This window comes from Pelophylax lessonae (assembly GCF_965119305.1).
Source record: "Pelophylax lessonae genome assembly, chromosome: 4".
Taxonomy (NCBI): Eukaryota; Metazoa; Chordata; class Amphibia; order Anura; family Ranidae; genus Pelophylax; species Pelophylax lessonae.
The window spans coordinates 71746595-71769534 of record NC_138771.1 but is presented as its reverse complement, the minus strand read 5'-3'; the positions used below and the strand labels follow the sequence as shown (position 1 = coordinate 71769534).

The window sequence follows — 22940 nt, the reverse complement described above, 5'->3', positions numbered from 1 at the left end:
AAAATCTATTGGAAACACCCCCAGATAAAAATTATATTAACTACATATCCAAACAGCCCTAGCAAACCCCCTTTATGCAGATCATACCCTAGGGTTTCAAAGCTCAGCATAAGTATCTCCCTTGCCGACTCACTGCTTTCTGACTCTAAAAATACTTTGGTTTGTTGCAGAATATGGAACCAATGTGTCTTCTCATATGTCGATGTAGAAGTAATCCATATGTTTTATGTATCTGAGAACATTCCAGACCTTTCCTCTGGTTTTTGATCCAGATTTACAATCCTAGGTTGATAAGTTAAAATAAACAAGTAGTTATCTATTTACAGTATATTTCACTACATGGTAACTGAGTCTCAACTGCCATCAGAAATCATGTTATAATATCTAATGGCTGTTTTTTCTGCTAGTAACTGACCTCCCTTAACCCAAATCTCTTGAGTAATCGTACTGCGTATATGAGGCTGCTAACTAAGACAGTATTCATTAATGCTTCTATATAAATAATCCCTTGCTGCTGTTATCATACATTATTGGTGGTATCTTTCTTTCTGCTGATAATTGGCAATGCATGAATATGTAACAAAAATTACACAGATAACGGCAACATATAGCAAACAAAAAAGAGTTTGCTGTAACAATCTTTTCATGAAGAAAAATAAAAGCTGTGTGTGTCGCAGACATTCAACATTGGTAGTTATGTTACCAATACAGATCCTAACCAGCTAAGGGAATGCTGGATGTTCAGTTGACAGTATTCGCCAAGACGGACTGCTACAATCCAGATCTGTAGAAAGAACCGAATTGTGCCTGGACACACACCTAAACACAACATACACATAGACATTGCTGTGATCCTTAGAATTCTATTTTGCATGCTGGGAAGGATTCATCTTGCATCACTACAGTACTGCTGCTAGCTAACACCATTATATTAAGCTCCTGCTGCTTCTCGTGGGTTTGCTGGTACCATTCACGTGTCACTTCGGTGTCATGGGTTGGGATCAGTGTCACCTGGATAAAAGGGGAAAAAAAATTACTAAAATAATAGAGTGTATTGTTAATTAAATAAGTCAACTGGTAATTATTAAGCTGGCCATGGATGGATCGGAATTCGACTGGTTCCATTCCATTCGATTTATCTATAGGCAGGCTGGTTGTACAGAAGTCGATCTCTCAATTGACTTCTGTACAACCAGCCTGTTGGAAACTTTGTTTGATCAGTGTCCTGGCTGTAGCTGTCAGTGCTGATGAAAGTATTTTGATGGCTGGGAAAGCCAATACCACAGCAGAAGGGATTGCTTCATCCACCTTGAATGTGTGGATGGTGGAATTGATTCCCTTTCTCTAGTTTAACCCACTGGTTGAACGAGAGAAAAGGAGTCATGCATGTCCTGTCTTAATTTAAAGAGGAAGTAAACCCTCCTCGGGAAGTTGTACCTATAGGTAAGCCTATGATAAGGCTTACCTATAGGTACTGTAAATATCTCCTAAACATGTACCGTTTAGGAGATATTTACCTTCGATGCATCCAGTGACGTCACCGGCGCATGCGCTATGAAGGAACGGCCGCTCGTGCCGTTCCTTCAGAGCCCCGTGCCGTGACTGTCGGCTCCCGTGCGCGTGCGCGGGAGTGACGTCACCGCGGCTCCGGCCAATCAGATGGCCGGATGCCGCGATCCCGGAAGACGGGCGACTAGACATGTCGCCCGTCATAGAGGTGAGCGGACGGCACGGCGGGGGCTCGTTCTAAGGTAAGTATTTCATAATGAGCTAGTATGCGATGCATACTAGCTCATTATGTATTTCTCTTTCAGGTTGTATAAAAAAAAAAAAAATTTTTTACCGAGTTTACAACCTCTTTAATATATATAAATACAGTATATATTTTAGCCACTTTGGAGACCAGCTGTACTCTGCAGTAATTAAAGGCAAAACTTTTTTTTTAGTTTTGGATAGAGGGAAGATGAATTAAAACACCTGTCAGTTTTTATTGTTGTCTGTGTCCCCGTTAGGGATATTCACCCTCTCTATATGTCCCGTTTATCCTCTCTACATGTCCTGTTTACCATTATCATTGATTAATTGAAAGTAAAAGTAAAAGAAAATCCCACATTCTGGGTTGTCCCCAGAAAAATAATATAGGGGAAATCTTCCAATGGGGACACACTAGTTCTGGTAAACTGAGGGTTCCCAAGAGATTCCCTTAGTTTGTAGGGATTTTCTCGCATTTCCTTTTTGGCCATGGGAAAGAAAGTGGAGTTAAATATCACAATGGGACAACAATGGCAAAATAAACCTTACAGGAATTATAACCCTCCCCTCCCATACTCTATCCAAAATGAAAAAACAGTTTTGCCTATAGTTCTACTTTAAGGTAAGTAGGGGTAAAGGTGTCAGGTTTTAGTACTTCTGGTTTCAGTAGTGTCTGTGAAGCTTCTCATTTATCCAGGTCATGGTAAATTTTATAATAGGCAGTCACGTTCAACTTAAAAAAAACAAAGCAAAAAATGGGAAAACAGGATGCTGATGGTGCAAGAATAATTTATTTAAAAAAATAGTAATTGACTCAGCTACCCTCTTAATTGCACCTTATATTTGTACTGGTGTGGTGGATGTGCGGGGTGTGCATAAAAGGGGATCAGATGACAACGTTGGCATTTTTTTAAGTTTCACCTGAGGGGGGGGGGGATTTTTTTAGAGGGGAGCTTTTTTAACATAATTATTTTTTTCAACATCTGCATCCTGTTTACCTTTCTTTGCTTGTTTTTTTTTAATATGATATGTTGGTATTGGATTGCTTGATATGTTACATCTCTCAATTATTAGGGTATAAACTGATCTGTGCACATGAGCGTTTTTAGACCATATCAACATCCTCATGCGTAGAAGTGTGATTGTCTTTTGTTGTTTTCGATGAGCTTGTGGTATGTATTTGTTTGTGAGTATACATCTATCTTGCTTTTATTAACCCATTTATGCCTGAGATTGTAATTTTTTTTTGGAATTTGTGCATGATATTCATATATGTTACCTAGAAAAATTAAAGGAACAAGAATTTGAAGAGAATTTTTTATTTTATTTTATTCCCTTGTTGAGTTATGTGGTGTTCAAAAAATGGAACACTAGGCAAAACCACTGTACATAAAGGGGTTGATTTATTAAAGGTAAATAGATTATGCCCATTGCAAATTGCAGTTGCAATCTATTTATTTAACTAGTCACATTCAACCTAACTTGTCAGTAATGCTGAAAGCATTTTACTACTAATCCAACTTAGATGGGAAGCAAAACATCTTCAACGTCAGAGAACCCGAACATTTGAATGTGACTAACTAGGAATAGGTTCCAGTTATATTTTTCTAGCCTTTACTGTATAAAGAGATGACAATACAGGTAGCCCATTGTTTAGTGTTCTATGCAGTGCATCTCAGTGTTTCTGTACTGTATCATTTGGGCTTTGCCTGTTTTTAAGAAGTTGGAATAGAGACTGGCCGTACACAATGCTTTAATTGGAATAAAAAGCAGCTCTGTCATTTTAACTGAAGACCACATTTGGGTAGCTGAGGTTGTTAAGCCTAGAAGAGCAGTAAAATGTATGAGCTGTAACCGAATTGTAGCAGTTTCCTGGGGCTGGAAAGATCACAGAAACTCAAGTTGGCACAAAGATAATATCAGACATATTGCTTCTTATGCAATTTACCAACATTGCCCATCCAAGCCTGGCCATTAGCATTACTATTGCCATCTAGCTGAACCATGGAGCAGCATGAACTTTGGCAGATTTGATCATACTGTACATCTGTATTTGTATCAGGAGGATTCAGAAAGTAGTTGTATAATAACTAAACAGATGAATTTGTTGATAGGCCACACTGACCACCGCAGCCTCTGACACCTATTAGAATAACTCGTAACTTGACCGAAATTACCATTGTATTCACCTTTAGTATGACCACTGCTGTTCTGCATCCTAAAGTGTTGCAAGTTACTTTTTTTTTTGTTACACTGTTTAACTGTGTTGCAGTGTTTTTTAAATGGCCTTTAATGTAAGAGTTGTGTTGTTCTGTAATTTATGGTTTGGTAAATAATAAAATCAGTATATGACAATATAAGAATTTTTACAACAATCTTACTTACTTGTAAATTCTCTCCCCATTGGGCCTTTCCTTCCAAAAGCGAATCAAGAACAGCTCGATTTGGTTCTCCGTTGGCTGCGTCATTGCCACTTACGACATAATACGCAGCTCGAACTCTTTTGAAAAACTCCATATCGGTATTTTTGCTATTGCAGTGATTAGGAATATATGCCAGATCCACATAGACAGGTGGGCCAGGAGGGATAGAAGAGCTTGACTTCATTGAACTGCTTGTACCTTGAAGAGAATACAGGTGCATGCTCAGTAGTGACCAATGTATCCAATAAACTTTATACTTTAATATTAGACGTCTTATTTCAATAGGATAATAATAATAGCATAGTAGTCTAGTGATCAACTGAAGCTTGTGTCAGTTAAATTTAGATAAGTATACATATGTTGGGGGTTGGGGAGGTGGCTGTGAGCTGAATGAAGCTCCTTTCTTTTTGCAGTCAGCCAGATAAAGAACTAAAATTGAAGGAAGCCCCAAGAGTTTTCTATATATCATTATAGCTATATTTCCTTACATAAATTTGCAGATCAGTAGTTCAGAAAATACCTTATTGCTCTATTAACAAATCTAAATATTTCAAGTTTCATTATTCGATTTCTATCTAACTACATTTTATCATTGAAAATACAAACCTCAAAGCAGGGGCTGACCGGCAACTTTCGGCCCAGGGGGCAAGTACAAACCAGAGGCGCATGGTGCAGCAACTCGGCCCCCCTCCCACTCTCCCTCACCTCTTTTTGACCCACATTCCAGGCTGAAGCTCTGCTCCAGGTCCTTTCTACTCACCGGCCGAATCCGGGTTCCCAACCTGGCCAGCAGGGGCCAGTTGGGGGGAGCTGGGACAGCTTGGTCAGAGGTTTACACCATCCATGCTTGGGGGGGAGGCCTGCGCTCTGTCCTTGTCTTCATCCCACACTCAGTAGGTCGGCAGTGGGGGCTTTTTACTTCTCTTCAACAAGAATCCAATAGGCATGTCTGTGGCAGAAGCGGTGCAGCCTTTTTGCAAGGCATCAGAGCGGCCCGGGGGGAAACTGCCCCCCTGCCCTCTGGCCCAGTCCCCCCCTGCCTCAAGGCCCTGTTATATTTTTTTGCAGATATGAATTGATCCCTGATGCTGGTCAGTGGGATTATACTGGACATCAACAATAAACATTTTCTGTGTGCTGGACAGTATGTACGGAGTACTGGGCTATGGGAGTATTGAGTATTCTGGCAGTAAAAATTAACCTCTTCGCCAGAATATTATGTATATACATGAGATAGGTCCTATACTATATGTGAACATGCATTCTGTATGCAAGGCAATGAGACTGTACAGTACAGTGGAAAAGTCATACATTTATAAATCTAGTTCATTCATTTTAAAAAATGCCTGACTTGACAAATTATTACTTTGGTATAACCCATTTGTAACCACAGAAATATAGTGAAACATCCCTTAGTGTATTAAAACCTACTAGGCCTGAGTTACAATTAACTTGAACAGGGGAAAAAACGCTTGCAGCGCAGGCTCAAATAGGCATGCCATGGAGATGTACACATCCATAGTGAATGCAATCTCTAACTCTGTCTAGCAAATCAAACACTGATGTTTAATGAATGCAGTGTGGTCCTAGTTTGCCTTGCATTCTGTTCTGATAAGGTACACAAATAATTGTGTGTCAACATTTTTTTCACCAACTTGCTAAGCAATAAAATCTAAATGCACTTAGCAAAGCAGCAGGTAAAAAAAAAGAGGGGTTTTGAGTAAATTCCTTATCTTGGAGTATAGGCTGAGTATTTATAGATCCTGGGTTTTAAGTTTGTACCTTTTCAGGTGATTGGACACTGGCAAGCTTTTGAAGACACTCTCTCTGGGCACCTCCCCTTTCACTCTACCACACTAGTCCTTTACTGCACAGCAGGATATGGAATTCACAGGAAGTCAAAATTCCTCTTATCAAATATAGTCCTGCAGTATAGGACACAGGCTGAGAATTCATAGATGCTGGGATGTCCCTAGGCAAAGAATGAGAAGGGTGGGCAACAACTAGGCAAACAACATTGTGCCAAAACAAAACTGTGTTTAGAAGATTGGATGTCCACCTGGTAGAACTTTGGACATGAATAGAGGACTAGCTGGTGGCAAAGCTGGGCTATAGAGACCTGGTGCCAGAATGGCCAAAAACTCCCACCAACCTGATGGAATTAGCATGTAAAAGCACAGAAGGAGCTTTATCTTTGAGAGTGTAAGCATTAGTGATCAGATGTCTTATTTGTGAAGCGATGGTGGACATGGAAGCAGGATATCCTTTGTAAGGTCCTCAGGATGAGACAGCGGGGAATCCATTTTCTTGATTGAAGTTGTTGCTTTGAGGTAGACTCCTATGGCTCTGACTAACCCAGGCAATGGGTAACAATTTACATTGGGTGCTTGGAAAAAGGCTACAAAACTGGGCCCCACACCATATCTTGTGGTTAGCCAAAATTGCATCTATTAAGATGATGATTTAGCTGAAATATATATTACTTTCAGATACTTCCAGTGAAAATTCCCCTTTTGACTTTGGAAAAACTAACGGCATCTCCTCTCATTCACATGTAAATACTGTAAGTGCCAGACAGCAGACTGATCTTTTCCCCTAACACTTTGCATTATGTTTGCAACATGCAGAGGACAAAGCTTATTTACAGTATCTCACATAAGTGAGTACACCCCTCACATTTTTGTAAATATTTTATTATATCTTTTCATGTGACAACACTGAAGAAATGACACTCTGCTACAATGTAAAGTAGTGAATGTACAGCTTGTATAACAGTGTAAATTTGCTGTCCCCTCAAAATAACTCAACACACAGACATTAATGTCTAAACCGCTGGCAACAAAAGTGAGTACACCTGATGTTTTGTAAGTGTTATTCCGTTTTATCCTTTAATTAAATTTGAACATATTACTATTGGATTTCCCTGTGTTCCTTGTCCTGACGACTGAGCAGGGTAAGGTTATAGGGAAGTGCCCAGGGAGAATGTCCTCAAAAGTTTGCAAGTGTCCAATCACCTGAAGGTACAACCCTGTCTGTTAACAGCCTGTGTCCTGTACTGTATGATTAAGATATTAATATATATACCATGCTATGAGAGCAAAACAAGCAGCGTATGGGTATTTATCGTACTTATCGTACAAAAACTGTTCATAAGCAGCAGCATAAAAGATTGTGAACACACTTTGGCTGTCACCACAGCAGACATATCTGCACATGCACATTGTAATGCCCCATTTTTTGCTTGCCCATGCTCATGTAAAATCTTCAGGAGCAGTTACAGCCAAAAACATTAGAAAAAAATAATCATTTAGACCTCTATTCAGGTGCTGGAGCATACACTAAATAGTAAATCACACCTATCAAACAAATTGCCATATGTACACCTAAGGCAATATTACAAAAAAACAAAAATGTAATTTATTGCAACTTACCAATCCTGAAATATTGTGGCTGTATCAGTTTTCCTTTATTTTTACCTGAATATCTGGCCAGTAACATATTTCCTGTCTAATGCCTCCTACACATGATCAGATAATCGTATGAAAAAAAATCGCTTTCGAATTGATCGCATGATAATCTGATCGTTAGTACACAGCTTTCGACATTTCTTCCAACAAAATCCGAAGGGACAAGCACGGTCCCTTGTGACATCATTAGCTCCACCCCCTCGTTTACTTGGGAAGTGGAGTGCCAGTCAGCAGGAGGCGAGCAGTAGTTTTTTTTTGTGCAGGATAGATCGAATAGGATTTGGTAAAGGGGGCTTCCATTTTCTTCTAAGTCATCCCCTACACATCCCCCACAACCACCGGGCTAGGTTGTGAGGAAGAGGCCCTTGTCCTCTTCAACAAAGCAACCCCCCTGTTGAGGGCATGTGGCCTGGTATGGTTTGTGGGGGGGGGGGGTAGCGCCGCACACTCGTCCTCCCCCTTTCCTGGACTACCAGGCCACATGCTTGGATAAGGGTCTAGTATGGATTCAAGGGAGGTCTTCACACCCTTTTTGTTGGCATGAAGTCCCCCCAAAAATCTGTACAAGACTCAAACGGCATGCTTTTTTTTTTTTTTTTTAATTGAACTGTCAGCTATTTTGTTTACATACTGCTGGATGAGTCATGGTTGTTAGGACACCAGCTGGTGCCGGAGCCTTAAAGTAGAGCTCCAATCAAAAGGGGAAGCTCCACTTGTTTGCACCCTCCCACTTTGGGGGGAGGGGACCTGGTTTGACAGGTACCTACTCCAACTTCTGGGTAAGATCGCTGATCTACTACATTTTCAGCCCCTCCTCCCCCCAACTGTCATCTGAGAGACACACACAGGTCCCAGAAGACAATGGACCATTCAGAAAACACCGCGCAACTCGCACATGAGTTATTTTAACTCAAAAATTCATGTGAAATGTAACTTTTGGTGAATTGACCCCTTAGATAGACTCAAGTAACAAATTAAAGCCAAACTCCAGCTAATGTTTTTTAAGTGGATAGACTAGCATTTTTTTTAAAATAAAGGATAAAGGATTTACATAAACAAATAAAAGCTGACCATTGTAAGCACCCATGCTAGTGGTAAATGGTTTGTCTCAACCCTCTGTCACTTTTCCTTGACAGCTCGGTCTGTTAAAAGAAGGTTAACGATAACAGACTCACTGGCAGGATCAACAGGTGATTAATAAAAATAGCTCATAATTCTAAACAATAGCTTTTACATACAGTGCATCCGGAAAGTATTCACAGTGCTTCACTTTTTCTACATTATGTTATGTTACAGCCTTATTACAAAATGGATTAAATTCATTTTTTCCTCAAAATTCTACAAACAATACCCCATAATGACAACGTGAAAGACGTTTGTTTAAAATCTTTGCTAATTTATTAAAAATAAAAATAGGGAAAAAAATCCCATGTACGTAAGTATTCACAGCCTTTGCTCAGTATTTTGTTGAAGCACTTTGGCACCACTTACAGCCTCAAGTCTTTTTGAGCATGATGCTACAAGCTTGGCACACCCATTTCTGGGCAGTTTCTCCCATTCTTCTTTGCAGGACTTCTCAAGCTCCATCAGGTTAGAAGGGGAGCGTCAGTGCACAGCCATTATTCAGATCTCTCCAGAGATGTTCACTCGGTTTCAAGTCTGGGCTCTGGCTAGGCCACTCAAGGACATTCACAGAGCTTTTTTTCCATGGCCACTCAATTTTTATCTTGGCTGTGTGCTTAGGGTTGTTGTCCAGTTGGAAGATGAACCTTCGGCCCAGTCTGAGGTCCAGAGTGCTATGGAGCAGGTTTACATCAAGGATGCCTCTGTACATTGCTGCATTCATCGTTCCCTTGATCCTGACTAGTCTCCCAGTTCCTGCCACTGAAAAATATCCCCACAGTATGATTCTGCCACCACCATGCTTCACTGTAGGGGTGGTATTGGCCAGGTAATGAGCGGTGCCTGGTTTCCTCCAGACATGACGCTTGCCGCTCAGGCCAAAGAGTTCAATTCTTGTTTCATCAGACCAGAGATTTTTATTTCTCAAAGTCTCAGAGTCCTTCAGGTGCTTTTTGGCAAATTTCCGGCAGGCTGTCATAAGCCTTTTACTGAGGAGTGGCTTCCCTCGAGCCACTCTACTATACAGGCTTGATTGGTGGAGTGCTGCAGAGATGGTAGTTCTTCTTGAAAGTTCCCCTCTCTCAAGAGAGAAATGCTGGAGCTCTGTCAGAGTGACCATGGGGTTCTTGGTCACCTCCCTGACTAAGGCCCTTCTCAGCCTATCGCTCAGTTTGACCAGGCGGCCCGCTCTAGGAAGAGTCCTGGTGGTTACAAACTTCTTACATTTACAGATGATGGAGGCCACTGTGCTCATTGGAACCTTTAATGCTGCAGACATTTTTCTGGACCCTTCCCCATATCTGTGCCATGATACAATCCTGTCTCGGAGGTCTACAGACCTTCCTTGGACTTTTGGCTTGAAAATGGCTGTGCATCAACTCTCCATCCAACCTGATGGAGCTGGAGAAGTCCTGCAAAGAATGGGAGAAACTGCCCAAAAATGGGTGTGCCAAGCTTGTAGCATCATGTTAAAAAAGACTTGAGGCTGTAATTGGTGCCAACAAAGTACTAAGCAAAGGCTGTGAATACTTACGTACATGGGATTTTTTTTTGTTTTTAATTTTTAATACATTTTCAAAGATTTCAAACAAACTTCTTTCATGTTGTCATTATGGGGTATTGTTTGTAGAATTCTGAGAAAATTATAAATAATGAATTTAATCAATTTTGGAATAAGGCTGTAACATAACATAATGTGGAAAAAGTGAAATGCTGTGAATACTTTCTGGATGCACTGTATGCCAGCAATCTGCATATAGTTAGTACACAACATTCCTCAACACCCATCAAACCTCTCGTGTGCACACAATTTTAATTAAGATAAGCAGGCATTTTTATGGAACTTGGGGCATAGTTTAAAAATGAAGTTACCTGTAGATTTGATGCCATTTACCAGCTTGCTAGGATTACTGCTTCTAGAAAAGTCTTCTTTGTCTTCTCCCCTAGAGGAATGGGTCTGCAATGACGTTTTTGTTTTTTGAGATTTCTCTGTTGTTTCCTTCCTTGCTGTTGTATGTTTTGAAAATTTGTCTGTTGTCTCTCTGGATGTCTGCTTTGATAGTGTTGGAGAATGTTTTACTTTAGATTCTAGTTTTCTAGCAGGAGAAGTAGATTTGGGTTTATTTAAAGATTTTCTAACACCTTTAGTTTTCTCCTTTAGATCTTTTTTGAGCAGTTTTTCTCCTTTACCCAGGGTTAATTCATTTACTAACATTTCAGGGTCTACCATACAGACATCAGGATGTGGAGGATGAGGATAGGGATCCATCATTGGAGCTGGATGTGGATCGTGAACTTGCCTTGAGCTGCTGTGGTGAGAATTTCCCACTGCTTTATCTACAGGAAGGAAGTCTGCATCCTCATCAGAATCCATTGCCGCATCAGCTGTTATTGATGGACATTCCTCAGTTTCTGGTGGAACATCAGAATCTGATTGGGAGGATCTAGAATCACTAACAGATGTTGGAGGTGTTTCCTCAGCAGCGGTCCCCTGAACATGACGGCTTGACCCATGGTGAGACCTTCCCTTAACTGAAGGATGACCCTCATCTTGTGACACGTCACTATCATCTGAAAGGTCAAGGGGGCTAGGATTTATAAAAGATGGAGAGAGTTCACCTTTCTTGTGTAAGTACTCAGAGGAGGATATTTTGTGCTCATACTCACTTGATGTTCCTAAGTATGGCTCATGCTCATGGGAAGCATCTCCATGATCTTCGGGTTCTCTTCGGGTACTATCTGGAAAGTAAGGTTGGAATGTGTGGTCAGGAGACACAAGCGAAGAGGGTCGGTTTGGTTTTTCTGTATCTTCCTCTGAGAATGGAGATCCTCTATCAGAATCTGGAGATGCTTTTTCGACCATTTTATCTGAAGAGTAGAACTCCTTTTCAACATACTGTGAATGTTGAAATAATTCCGGCATTATGTTAACCTCTGTGGGGCCATTTGCTGCTGACAGTACTTCTTGTTGATGGGGTGGAAATGAAGTCAACATATTAGAAATTGTGGAATTGCCATCCATATTTTCTGCCTGTGTAGGTGCTATATGACCACTAAAAATTTCTTTAACAGTATCTGTTTTTGAAGTGCACGGTGTTCCTTTGCATTCAATTCTACAAGGCAATGTACAGTCATCCATATCGTAGGAGCTTGCAGACTCATGATCATCAGTGGCATCCCTTTCCACTGGTATACAGGGTTTGGCAGCATCAGCTGGAACAAGAGGAGATACATCCCACAGATTCCTAACTGCTGGCTCGGTATCTGCCGAATAACTGCTAACAATCTGTGAGTAAAATCCTTCAGCAGTGTCTTTTTTTACTGGAGTGCTAGCTTCAGAAGATGTTTCTGATGCACTGTGAGAATCTTTTTGGTAATCTGCTTCTGTGTATTGTTGATTTGAAACTTTTGAATATAAATGACTATCTTCAGATGGGCTTAGTGGCGAGAATTGGGTTAGTGAGGAGGAATCTTTTTTGCAGGCCCTTTCAGAAACCTCAAGGTATTCATCCTGTCCTTTTAGTGATGAAACTAAGACATCTGCACCTAGTTCTTTAGAATCTGAAAATGACAACGTGTCATAATGTGGTTTGTATGATGCAGAAGATGACAAACCTGCAGTCTCTTTTTCTGTAACTAAAAACATTCCAGATGAATACTCAAATTCAGTAGCTGAGATTGCAGTTTCTGCAACACCAAAAGATTGCTCCTTGTCCTTACCACTTTCTAAAAATGAATCTGCTTCATGGGATTCAATAATAGCATCTTTCTGATGGTAATCTATCTGGAATTGAGATTCAGGTATATCCTTTGTAAATTCACTTTGTAACTTGAAAGGAGAGTATGTGTAATCCATTTCACTATCGTCCCTCTGCTCTTTTTGTTCATCTTCAAGAAAGCTGTGTTCTGTTCTTGCCAGTAAAGAATGTTCAACAGTTTGAGCTCCAATTAATTCTACAGTTTTTGCTCCAGCCTGAACATTAAAGTGTTCTATTTCTACATCTTTTTGTTCAGAAAGAATACTAAAATTAGCCAAGTCATTCTTTTCCTTAACATCATCAAATGTGCATGTTTCGTATGGCCTTTCTATATCTACATGCAGAATAGGATCCTTTGTTTCCTTTTCTGACTTCTCTTTGGCTCCTTTCTCTAATTCAGAATCACTTGCATTTTCTTCCCACATGTCTGTTTTTTCATAATAGGAATCTTTAACATTAACAGGTCTTATTTCAGAAAGGGCAATGTTCTGACTAGCTAAATTGAGGTTATCATCATTGTTTTCTGAAGCATGGAGGTAAGAAACAGGCCTATCTTGGTAACTATGTTCTACTGTATCTGATTTTTGTGAATGGTCCATGCAGCTAGATGATAATTCAAACTGATCATCTAGTTTTTGTCTTTGTATATTTTCAAATGATATATCAGTGTCTGATTTTTCAATATCGACTGATTTAATATGTGACTTTTTATCAATGCATGAGCTTGCTAAATCATGTGTTTCTGTGTACTCAAATGTTGAACTGTCTCCTTTCTCTTTAGGAGACATTGGTGAAGAGAGTTCCTTTTCTCGTGATGTATATAAATGGGACTCCTCCTCCTTTATGGAAATTTGAGGACACTGCATGCTTGTAGATACTGTTTCAACAGAAGGAATAGTTGATTTATCTTTCTCTAAATAACTAGCACTTGTTGGCTCAGTCTCTTCCATGATGTGCCCAACTCCAGAAACAGCAATCTTCTCATATATATCTGCATACTGAAATGATTTGTCATCTGGATAAGGTGTTGGTTCCCGTTCTTCAACTTTTTTTGTAGAACAATATATATCTCTTTCTTGTGCATTGTCAAACTGACTATAGGATGATGTCAAGCTGGTATCTGTAGGATAGTCCAGTGAAGACGGAGAAAGTTTTTTGTCCCGTTTTGAAAACAAATCGCCTTTTGTGTCATCTAGTTTGTCTCCCAAACTAAACTCAGTAGTGACTTTAGACAATGCTAGAGTCTCTTGGTATGATGTTTCCACATATCCTTGCTCTGTGCATTCTATTGAATATTCATATTGTTCATCTTCCTGTTTTAACTGTTCTTTAGAGCCACTATCACTTGGTTCTCTGACTGGAGAATGTTCATATTTATCTATTACATTTACAGTATCCCTACCAAGCTGAAGATCACATTTTTTTTCAACAAAATCACTATCATGAGAAGAAACTTGTGTATGAAAGACAGGTTGTGAATATGGATACTCTTCTTCCTCTTGTGAATAATGGTCTTCAAATCCTTTTGCTACAGGCAAGGAAGTTTCCTTTATTTTTTCTGTAATGCCACCTTGATGGAATATAGGCTCGATAGCTCCATCTTTCCTGTCCAATAAAGCTTTAACTGGTGAAGATGTTGTTACATAGGACAGTTTATCTGAGAGGTCAGCTTCATCTGATTGATATGTTGTTTCTTGTTGCAAGACAGATTTAACAGGTGACACCTTGTCATCAGTACCATGAGTTTCAGCAGATATGTAAGAAGACTCCTGCAAAGGGTCTATATGTTTTTCTTCTTGGAAATGTGCATATTCTGTATCCAAAATATCCCTCTCTACTTTATCAGGTGTTGACTGTTCTGAATCCTCCAAATTTGAGGCTGGCTGCTCCTCCCAGTCAGGAACGTCATCAAGGAAGTTGCTCTCACCTTCCTCAGTATATCGTAACTTGCTTTCTTGTATAACATACTCGATTTTTTTTACTTCTTTTTTCTCTGTGAACCATACCCTCTTATCTGAGTTTAGCTGTTCAACATAGGTATCTTCTGTTTCAGTGGAATCTTCAATTTTAACTTCCTTTTCTGAATATATGTCCTTCTCTAACATCTTTGAGGAACTCTTATTTTCCTCTGTGCTATCTGTAGAATCTACAGATTTTAAATAATTCAGAGAATATTCGACATCTGGATAATCTTGGCATGGTTCTTTAAAAGACGTTATTTTTACTGATTCACTTTCTTTAAGAGCACTGTGATCTGCAAAAGATAGTGAATCTGATTCATCAGGGCTTGAAGAGGAAATTACTGGAGATTTTTCTTTCTGCAATACTGGTTCTTCAAGGTAATATGACTGTATCTTTGTCACAGATGATTCCTCTGAATGGGATTTTTTATCCTCTCTAGGTTCTGCAGTATGGAGGGGGAGAGGCTGAAACTGATCTTGAAAATGTGTTTCAGGAGCCTCTTCTAGTTGTTTTTGATCATCCTCAAAGCTTTCCTGTGTGGATAGCAAAGATTCCACATATCCCTGTGACAATTTATCGGACACATATCTTGTTTCTTTTTTTTCAGTTTGATCTTTAAACTGCAAAGAACTTTCATTATCCAAATATGTTTCTTTTGATGGACTATCTTGATATGTTTCATTCACAATTGGACTTTGCTCTATTAACGACATCTGTAAGGAGGTATCATCTTCTTTTCCTTGTTCTGTAAAGGAAAGTGACTTAGCATCTCCTAGGTAAATATCCTGACTACAACTCTCAGGTGACATTTCATCTTTTCCAAGCTTTTGGTCTTTAATATCAACATAATCTACATACTCTGGCATCTGTTTGGGTGACACTGACTGTAACAGATCAGTCTCTGTTTCTTGGACATGTGAAGATTTACAGTGTTCATGGGAAATTTCCTTAGATGTAACTGTTTCTTCAAGCTGCATGTACGGTCCAGAACCCATTGATATCACTGGCTCTGTAGGAAGCTCACTGAATGGAGCAAGGTCAATGTTTTTATCAGTTACTTTCTCTTCCACACTCTGGATTATTTCTTTCATTGCTGGTAATGTTTCATTGTCAAAATCATCATAATCTTGATCTCTGGTGTATATTGGCTCTTTTGACGTGAGGGTTTCTGATACAGTCACCTGCTCTGCAGTTTGAGAAGGCACTTCTTTTGATTTAAAATGCTGCTCTGTGCTTTTTTCATATAATTCATATTTGTCATCTATCACGTCTTTTGCATGTGTAAGTATATCTGCTGCTTCAAAGAGTTCAGCTTGTGTAGTCTCAAATCGGTCCTCAATAGGTGACTGGTGGAATGGTGTGTGTCCTGTGCTTGTAGGACCAGACTGAGTTGGAGATGCCATTTTAACAGTACTATCATCAGGACTCAAACATCTTTCCTCAGTCTCTGCAAAGATGGAGTCAACTTTCTCTGATTCACCACAAGGAACAGAGGAGAACTTCATATCCATGCCATATGTATATTGAACATCAGCTTGCTCATGCTCAGAAAATAAAACAGAGCTGTAATTTCTTTCATCTATTGCACCAATATCTGTGGTCAGATTACTTTCCCCCACCTCTGCAAGGCAGCTCTCATTCAGATGACCTTTAGCAGAAGCAATCATTGCCTGAAAATCTTCTGGTGGTGGGGATTTGAAGCACTTATCTTCTTCTAGAGAAGAGGTTGGTGATATTGTACCAGCAGACGGTAAATACTCTATGCCCTGTGTAGCTTCAGTATGGGAAGAGGGAATGCTGTTAGCAGTGTCAAGAAGCAAAGAGCTTTTGCCTGTCTCTTCTGTTTTTGGTGCAGTAATAGAGGCAACAGACTGGTCTTCTGCAACAGATGTGGCAAAAGAAGATAGTTTATCACATTCAGTAATCGACGTTGCTGAAGAAACATGTTCCTCTTCTGCAAGAGGTGCTGCAACAATATTTGTGGAATAACCCACTATTTCAGGCATTTGTACTCCATACCCCTTCACAGTCACTTCAGAAGAAGGTATAGCCATGATACCATGTATTGCATCAAATGATCCAGGATGATCTGGAACTGAAATATCATAACTTCCTACATCATACTGTAGATGAGGAATTCTTTCTTCCTGCTCATCGTGTATTTCTTCGTCAGAAATTGTCTGCTCAGTTTCTGAATAACCAGGCATAGTTTCATCTTGGATGTATGATATGTGCTCAGCAGCAGTTCCAGATGACAAAGGGACACCAGCCAGGTATGAGGGCTCCTTTTCTGCATCTTTTCCATAAAAATTTGATGTATCTGTCTCCTTTTTTAGTGACATTGTAAAATCACATGACATATTTTCTTCTTTTTCATTTAATTGTTCTCTGTACTCACTGTCCTTACATTTTAGCTCATCTTCAGCTTCTTCTACATATTCCTCCATTTCTTCTACATCAGCTTTTTCTACCACCTCAATGCTCTTCTCTGTTTCCTTTTCATCTTTTTCTTTTTTACTGACATAATCATCTTCACATCGCTCAATTATTTCTTCCTTTTGCTTTCTATCCAAAATGCCCTTTTCATCCAATTCATTTTCTTTATCTTCATCAGTTTCCAAGTCCTGTATGTCCAAAGTTGGCATAGATTCTAACCTGCTTCTCCCTGTCACTCTCTTTTCCACTTCTGGTGTCATCTCATTCTCTTCTTCTGTTGCTGCCTCTTCCTCATATTCTGCCATCTCAGCAGGTTCATCCATTGCTGCACCTTCATCTACCAGTTCATTTGTGTCATCTGTTTGATACAATGGCTTCTCTTCTTGCTGTGAGTCTCCCTCCACATCAGTAGTGGTAATACCCTCATCTGGAGACTCAATAGGGCTTTTCTTATCAGATGTCATCTCTTCTTTTTGATTTTCATCTTCAAACTGATTTTGTATAACTAACATATCTGATGGTATGTCTTCAGTAGTATCTTTTTCTAAATTAATAGCATCCTCTTGTTTTTCATTGAACTGCTCCAGTTTTCCTTCAAACCTTAACTCCTCAAAATCCCTGGTTAGATCTTCAGGAGATGACATAACCGATCTTTGTTCCGCGATATCAGCCATCTTTGGCGACTTTTCTATGGGAACTTGTTGTACGCAACTTACTTTTTGTTCTGATATAGCATCTTTCTCTGCTTTACTTTTTAATTTTTCAGCCCTAATTTTACCTGGACCTTTTGCTTTGTGTAGTGTTTTTCTTACTTCAGGTGTAAACGGTCGTAAGTCAGGCTTAGGTAGTTTCTTAATTTCAGGTTTAACTTCTCTTTTTTTCTCTTCTTTCTTTATATCTTTTTTTTCTTCCTTTTTAACATTTTCTTTCTTGATATCAATTTTCTCTTTCTTTATTTCTTTCTTCTCTTTGTCTTTTTTTTCATCAAGTTTAGAAATCTTGTCCTTGATAGACTTCTTGCCTGTTTTCTCTTTCAAAAGTTTACGTTTTTCAGCTTTTGCAGAATCGGTTGATTCTGTTTTTGTCTTTTCAATCTTTGAAGGTTTTTCAGTATGCTTGTCTAAAGCTTCTTTAACCTTTTTCTCAGTTCTGGTCTCTTTTGTGATCTCTGATTTAACTTCCTTGACCACCTCTTCCGAAATGTCTTCCTTTTTACTTGGTTTACCTGTGCTTGGTCTTGTAGATGATTTGAGACTTTCTTTGCTGTCAGCCCTTTGTTTGATTTTTGTGTGCTTACCAATAGATGGTGGACCACCAGCAGAAATGTCCTTTTGTGTTGCAACTGGATACCTCAAGAAATCTAAATGCTTCAGCTTTTCAAGACCTTCAAGAATTTTATTTTGTGGTGCATTTCCAGGAAACAAAACACGTACTATTTTTTCAGTTGGGCTTGCTGGGAGCCAGACTACTAGGGCAGTGATGGATGTAAGATATGGTACTGAAATTTCACCCTCTTTGCCATTTGCTAGAACTATGCCAGTTTTTGCTTTGCTGTTTCCAGCCCATTTTTGCATTAAAAACTGCATTTCTTTGCTGTCTTTCACTGGATTCAACACATACATGTCCAACCTCCCAACACCCATTTTATGAAACAATGTTATGGGCTCTATTGTGTTGCTCACTACCCTGTACAAAGGCTCTGCTTTTATTCCTAATTTATTTAAGTATTGTAATGTTAGACAAGCTTCTTCAATACTTCTTTTAACCTTCATACCAGATTCAGGCATTTTGAGTTTATCTGGTACATTGAAGAACACAACCCCAAGCTCTGGGGATATTAGGTTCTTCATCCAGTCACTATAAGCAGTAGAGCCCTGAGATTGTTCTTCATCTTGTTCAGCTATCTTTCTCTGAAGAAGTCCATTTATTCCAGGTAGATTATCTGCTCCAATATGTGTCAGCAATATGGAGTCAATCCTATCTAAATGCCGAACTAGCTTCCAAAAGCAGGATTTCCTTTCAGATCCACCATCTACTAGAATATTAAATCCATTAACAGCAAAAAGGGCAGAGTCTCCTCTGCCGCCAGGAAATATGTAACAACATGGCTTTGACAGTTTCAAAAAACCACCAGAATTGGGTGGCTCTAGGAGATCAAAAGGAGAAGGAACATCAACAGTCTCTGACACATAATCTGCAAATTCCGAAACCCCATCCATTGCAGGTAAGACTGGTTCAGGATTGAGCTTTAAACTGATGATATCCTGGAAATTGGAATGTCCAAGGTTGCACCAATCACCTTCTTCCAAACAAGAAACTGTTAAAGAAGCCTTGATCTCTGGATCAGTGTTACTGAAGAGCTGACAAACCTGTGGTAACAAAAGCAGAAGAAAAATAATAAGTTACTCAACCTTGATGAGATATCAATCTTGGACTAAAGGAAACTGAAAGTTTTTTTAATTGATCTACCCAGCCATTAATGGTACAAAAAGATAAAACTTCCCTTCTTCAGCCCTTGAACACAACAGCATAATGCAAAGCAATCATTGGAGGAGTACTGTACTGGGTTTTAATCTCTGTATACCAACTGTGGCTTTTATTAATAGGTCCCACTCAAATCTTGCAATTTTATCTATTTTATGGCACAGACAATGCAGCAGGAGGAGCTGGTACATTAGTATATAGTGTATACAGTATATGATATATACAACTTCCCCACCACACTGAACCTTCAAAGGGAAACTCCAGTGAAAAATGCCATTTTTCCTATTATTAGTATGTTAAATATCTTTATCTTTGATATTATTCATTTTCTGGCTAGCTGCTTGTGGAGCTTAGCAAGTCTTATCAAAGCTGGGCAATCAGCTTCTTCCTGTTCTTCACTGACAACTGTATTTCCATTTATCTGAAATTTGATAAGCTGTCTTTCACTTCCTGAGAAGGTTGTCAAGCTTTCTTAGACAGGCATGCCTAGACCTGCCTAGCCCCACCCCCACCCCCACCCCTATCCCTCCTATCCTTCACCATGATCTCCTCCTGTCTTCATTGCCTTGTTTAGACTAACATCTTCCTTCTCCTGGGGGAGAGAGAGAAAGAGAGAGAGGGGAGGGGGGTCACGTGAAGGATACAGATCCATTTCTATTGCTCATTACATGTGAGTAATGAGTTTTAGGCTCTGTTTCCACTAGTAAGACTTGTCATGCAACTTTGGACACATTAGGTCACATGACAAGTCACAGCCCATTGATTTCAATGGCACCCGTTTCCATCTATGCCACTTTGAAAATCAGAGACTTTGAAAAGGTGCCTGCACTACCTTGATGCAACTTTGATCCAGAGAGTGTAAAGTTGGATCAAAGCTGCACTCAAAGTCACACTTTAAATCGCACAACTTAAGATTCCCACTAGTGGAAACATAGCCACTAGGTTAGAGTGCGACTTTTTAGTGCAACTATAATCCACTTTTACTCTCTCTGGATCAAAGTCGCATCAAAAGTTGCAACAAAGTAGTGCAGTTATCTTTTCAAGGTCGATGATTTTCTAAGATGGGAACGGGTGCCATTGAAATCAATGGGCTGTGACTTTTCATGGGACTGTGTGTCCAAAGTCGCACTAGTGGAAATGGAGCTTTAGTCTACATTTCCACTAGTGCCATATAGAGAGTGACTTTGATGCAACTTTGATCTAACATTACACTCCCTGGATCAAAGTCACATCGAAAGTTGCATCAAAGTAGTGCAGGTACCTTTTCAAGGTCGCTGGTTTTCTAAATTGCATAGATGGGAATGGGTGTCATTGATTAGTCGCACTAGTGGAAATGTAGACTTAGTGTGGTTGCCTGTACTATGATCATTGTAGAGCGTGAGCTGAGACCCCAGAGCACTTCAACCTACACTGACAGTACCTAATAGCTGAGCCCTTCACCTCCCTGTCAGGCGGGTATCTCCGCTTTGTTCCTCCACCGGGCGCTTTAGTGTGAGCTACATTGGTTGCTAGGATGGCCAGCCGACTGGCGTCTAGCAACCAGTGACGTCCCGCCTAGCTCCACCCACCTCCTCCCTTAGTTCTGCGCCATCCCAAGTCCTACACTGTGACCGTCTGTCATCCCATGTCCGATCATGACATTGGCTGCCCGGTGCTGTGCTGTTGCTGCTGCCCTCTCCATTCCCGAGACTCTCCGCAGAATTTTCAGCGTCGATCCCAGTCACGGGTCCTCTACAGCTCCATCCCATACAGCCCATGTGTGATGAGAAGCAGCTACGTTGAGCAGAGGGGGGGGGGGGGCGAGGATGCGGCACACAGCTCACACCGGACACACTACCAGTCTGATCCTGGTCCGGTCCTTGGAGAACAACGGGCAGTATGCGGGGCATGTGATGGAACCACTACCCCGGAGGATTTTTTGGGCGATATGCGGCGGAATTGCTACGGTAGGGAATGAGTGTAGAGCTGCGAGCACCGAACACCCCCAATACCGAGGTGATTCTCCATTACTGGCCAGCACTGCTGAACCACCCTGAGTGATGTGCCCGATCTGTGTATAGAGACGGGGAGTCAGGATAGTCAGAGCTCTCTCTCTTTCTTTATCTCTCATCAGAAATCATATTACTGCACAACTGTATGATGGAAGAGCTTGAGATACTGAATACCTCTATCTAATAAATGACTCTCACTCTTTATCCACATGTCTGCTTATTCATCTGTCTAATATTAATAAAATGATAGAAAAAACAATTTTAAAATCATTTGGAGGGAAAAAGGTAGTTTTCGGTTTCGGTTTTCAGCCAAGGGCATCCTGAATTTTCAGTTTCTGTTTCGGCCCAGAATTTTCATTTCGGTGTATCCCTAGTAGTCTCCATTCAAAGCCCAGCACAGCTATACTGTATATGTGCCCCCCCCCCCCCCCCCCCATGTCCTGTGTGAATGATTTCTTCATTCTCCCATGAATTAGGATGTACAATGCATCCTTACTAATGAGAGAACACTGGGCGGGAACCTATGATCAGTTCCTCCCATTCTGTATACGCCCACTGGCTACTGATATAACTATAACTGATATTTATTTATTCGTTATATTCTTTTCACTTACACATGAACAGTGCCCCTCCCTGGAAGTGAATGTCACTAGTTTTCATTAACCACACCCACTTTCTTCTGTTGGACTCTGATTGAGCAGGAAGAGAGACTGAAGTCTTGTGACAGCACAGAAAATTCAGAATTCAGGTAGACAAACTGGGTTTTTTTCATTTTGACACATAAGGCTGAATTCCACTCACATTAATGATTGCAGGGGAGAATTTAAGGTATCAGACTAGAGTTCTGCTTTAACTAACATCACTTTAGGTGGACAGATGTTTTAGGCTGAAAGAAGTTCATATTTGAACCAAAGACAAACATAGCACAAAAAGTCCAACCAGCGTGGCACCCAAAAAGAAAAGCTGATTACAGATAAGTAAAACAGTTTTACATCATTTAGGTAAGGATTTTGAGTATACTAGACTTACCTCTGGGTCACTGAACACCTCTCTAAGTCTTCGGAGGGGAAAAGTGCCACTTTGTAGAATTAAATCCCCTTCTTGGTCTGAACACTGACCACTTAAGATGAGTAGTTTGTAGGCGGAAGGATCTGTGATCAAGGAGCGTACCTTAAAAATAGAATTCAGAGCACATTTAGCAATGTGCAAAGCAAAACAATTTAATATGCACTGAAGAACCAGTGAACTTTGCCCTTCAGAGTGACAACATATATGTTTCTTGCCCCTCTTTTCCCCTACATGGCTTCTGACACAGAGCTAAAGACTGCACAGCAAAAGGAAAATATCTAAATGTATACACAGTGTTGGGTACATACAGTGCATTGAAAAAGTATTCATACCCCGTAAAATCCATATATTTTCATGTTACAACCAATGTACTAACCTATGTGACAGAACAACACAAAGTGGCACATAATTGTGAAGTGTAAGGAAAATGATAAATGGTTTTCAATATTTTTACAAATAAATATGTGAAAAGTGTGG

General features: G+C 40.1%; 1 protein-coding gene across 1 annotated transcript in view; it reads right to left on the bottom strand.

Moving 5' to 3' along the window:
* Window positions 1-240: 240 nt before the first annotated feature.
* The window catches only part of MAP1A (microtubule associated protein 1A), a 277331-nt gene continuing 254631 nt past the window's right edge, over window positions 241-22940 (bottom strand). Inside the window, exons 4-7 of the mRNA XM_082257037.1 lie at window positions 22425-22565; window positions 10637-19289; window positions 4138-4373; window positions 241-1011 (exon numbers count right to left, since the gene is read on the bottom strand). Coding sequence (XP_082113163.1) covers window positions 856-1011; window positions 4138-4373; window positions 10637-19289; window positions 22425-22565 — 9186 coding nt within the window. The 3' untranslated portion in view covers window positions 241-855. The remainder of the gene's footprint in view (window positions 1012-4137; window positions 4374-10636; window positions 19290-22424; window positions 22566-22940) is intronic.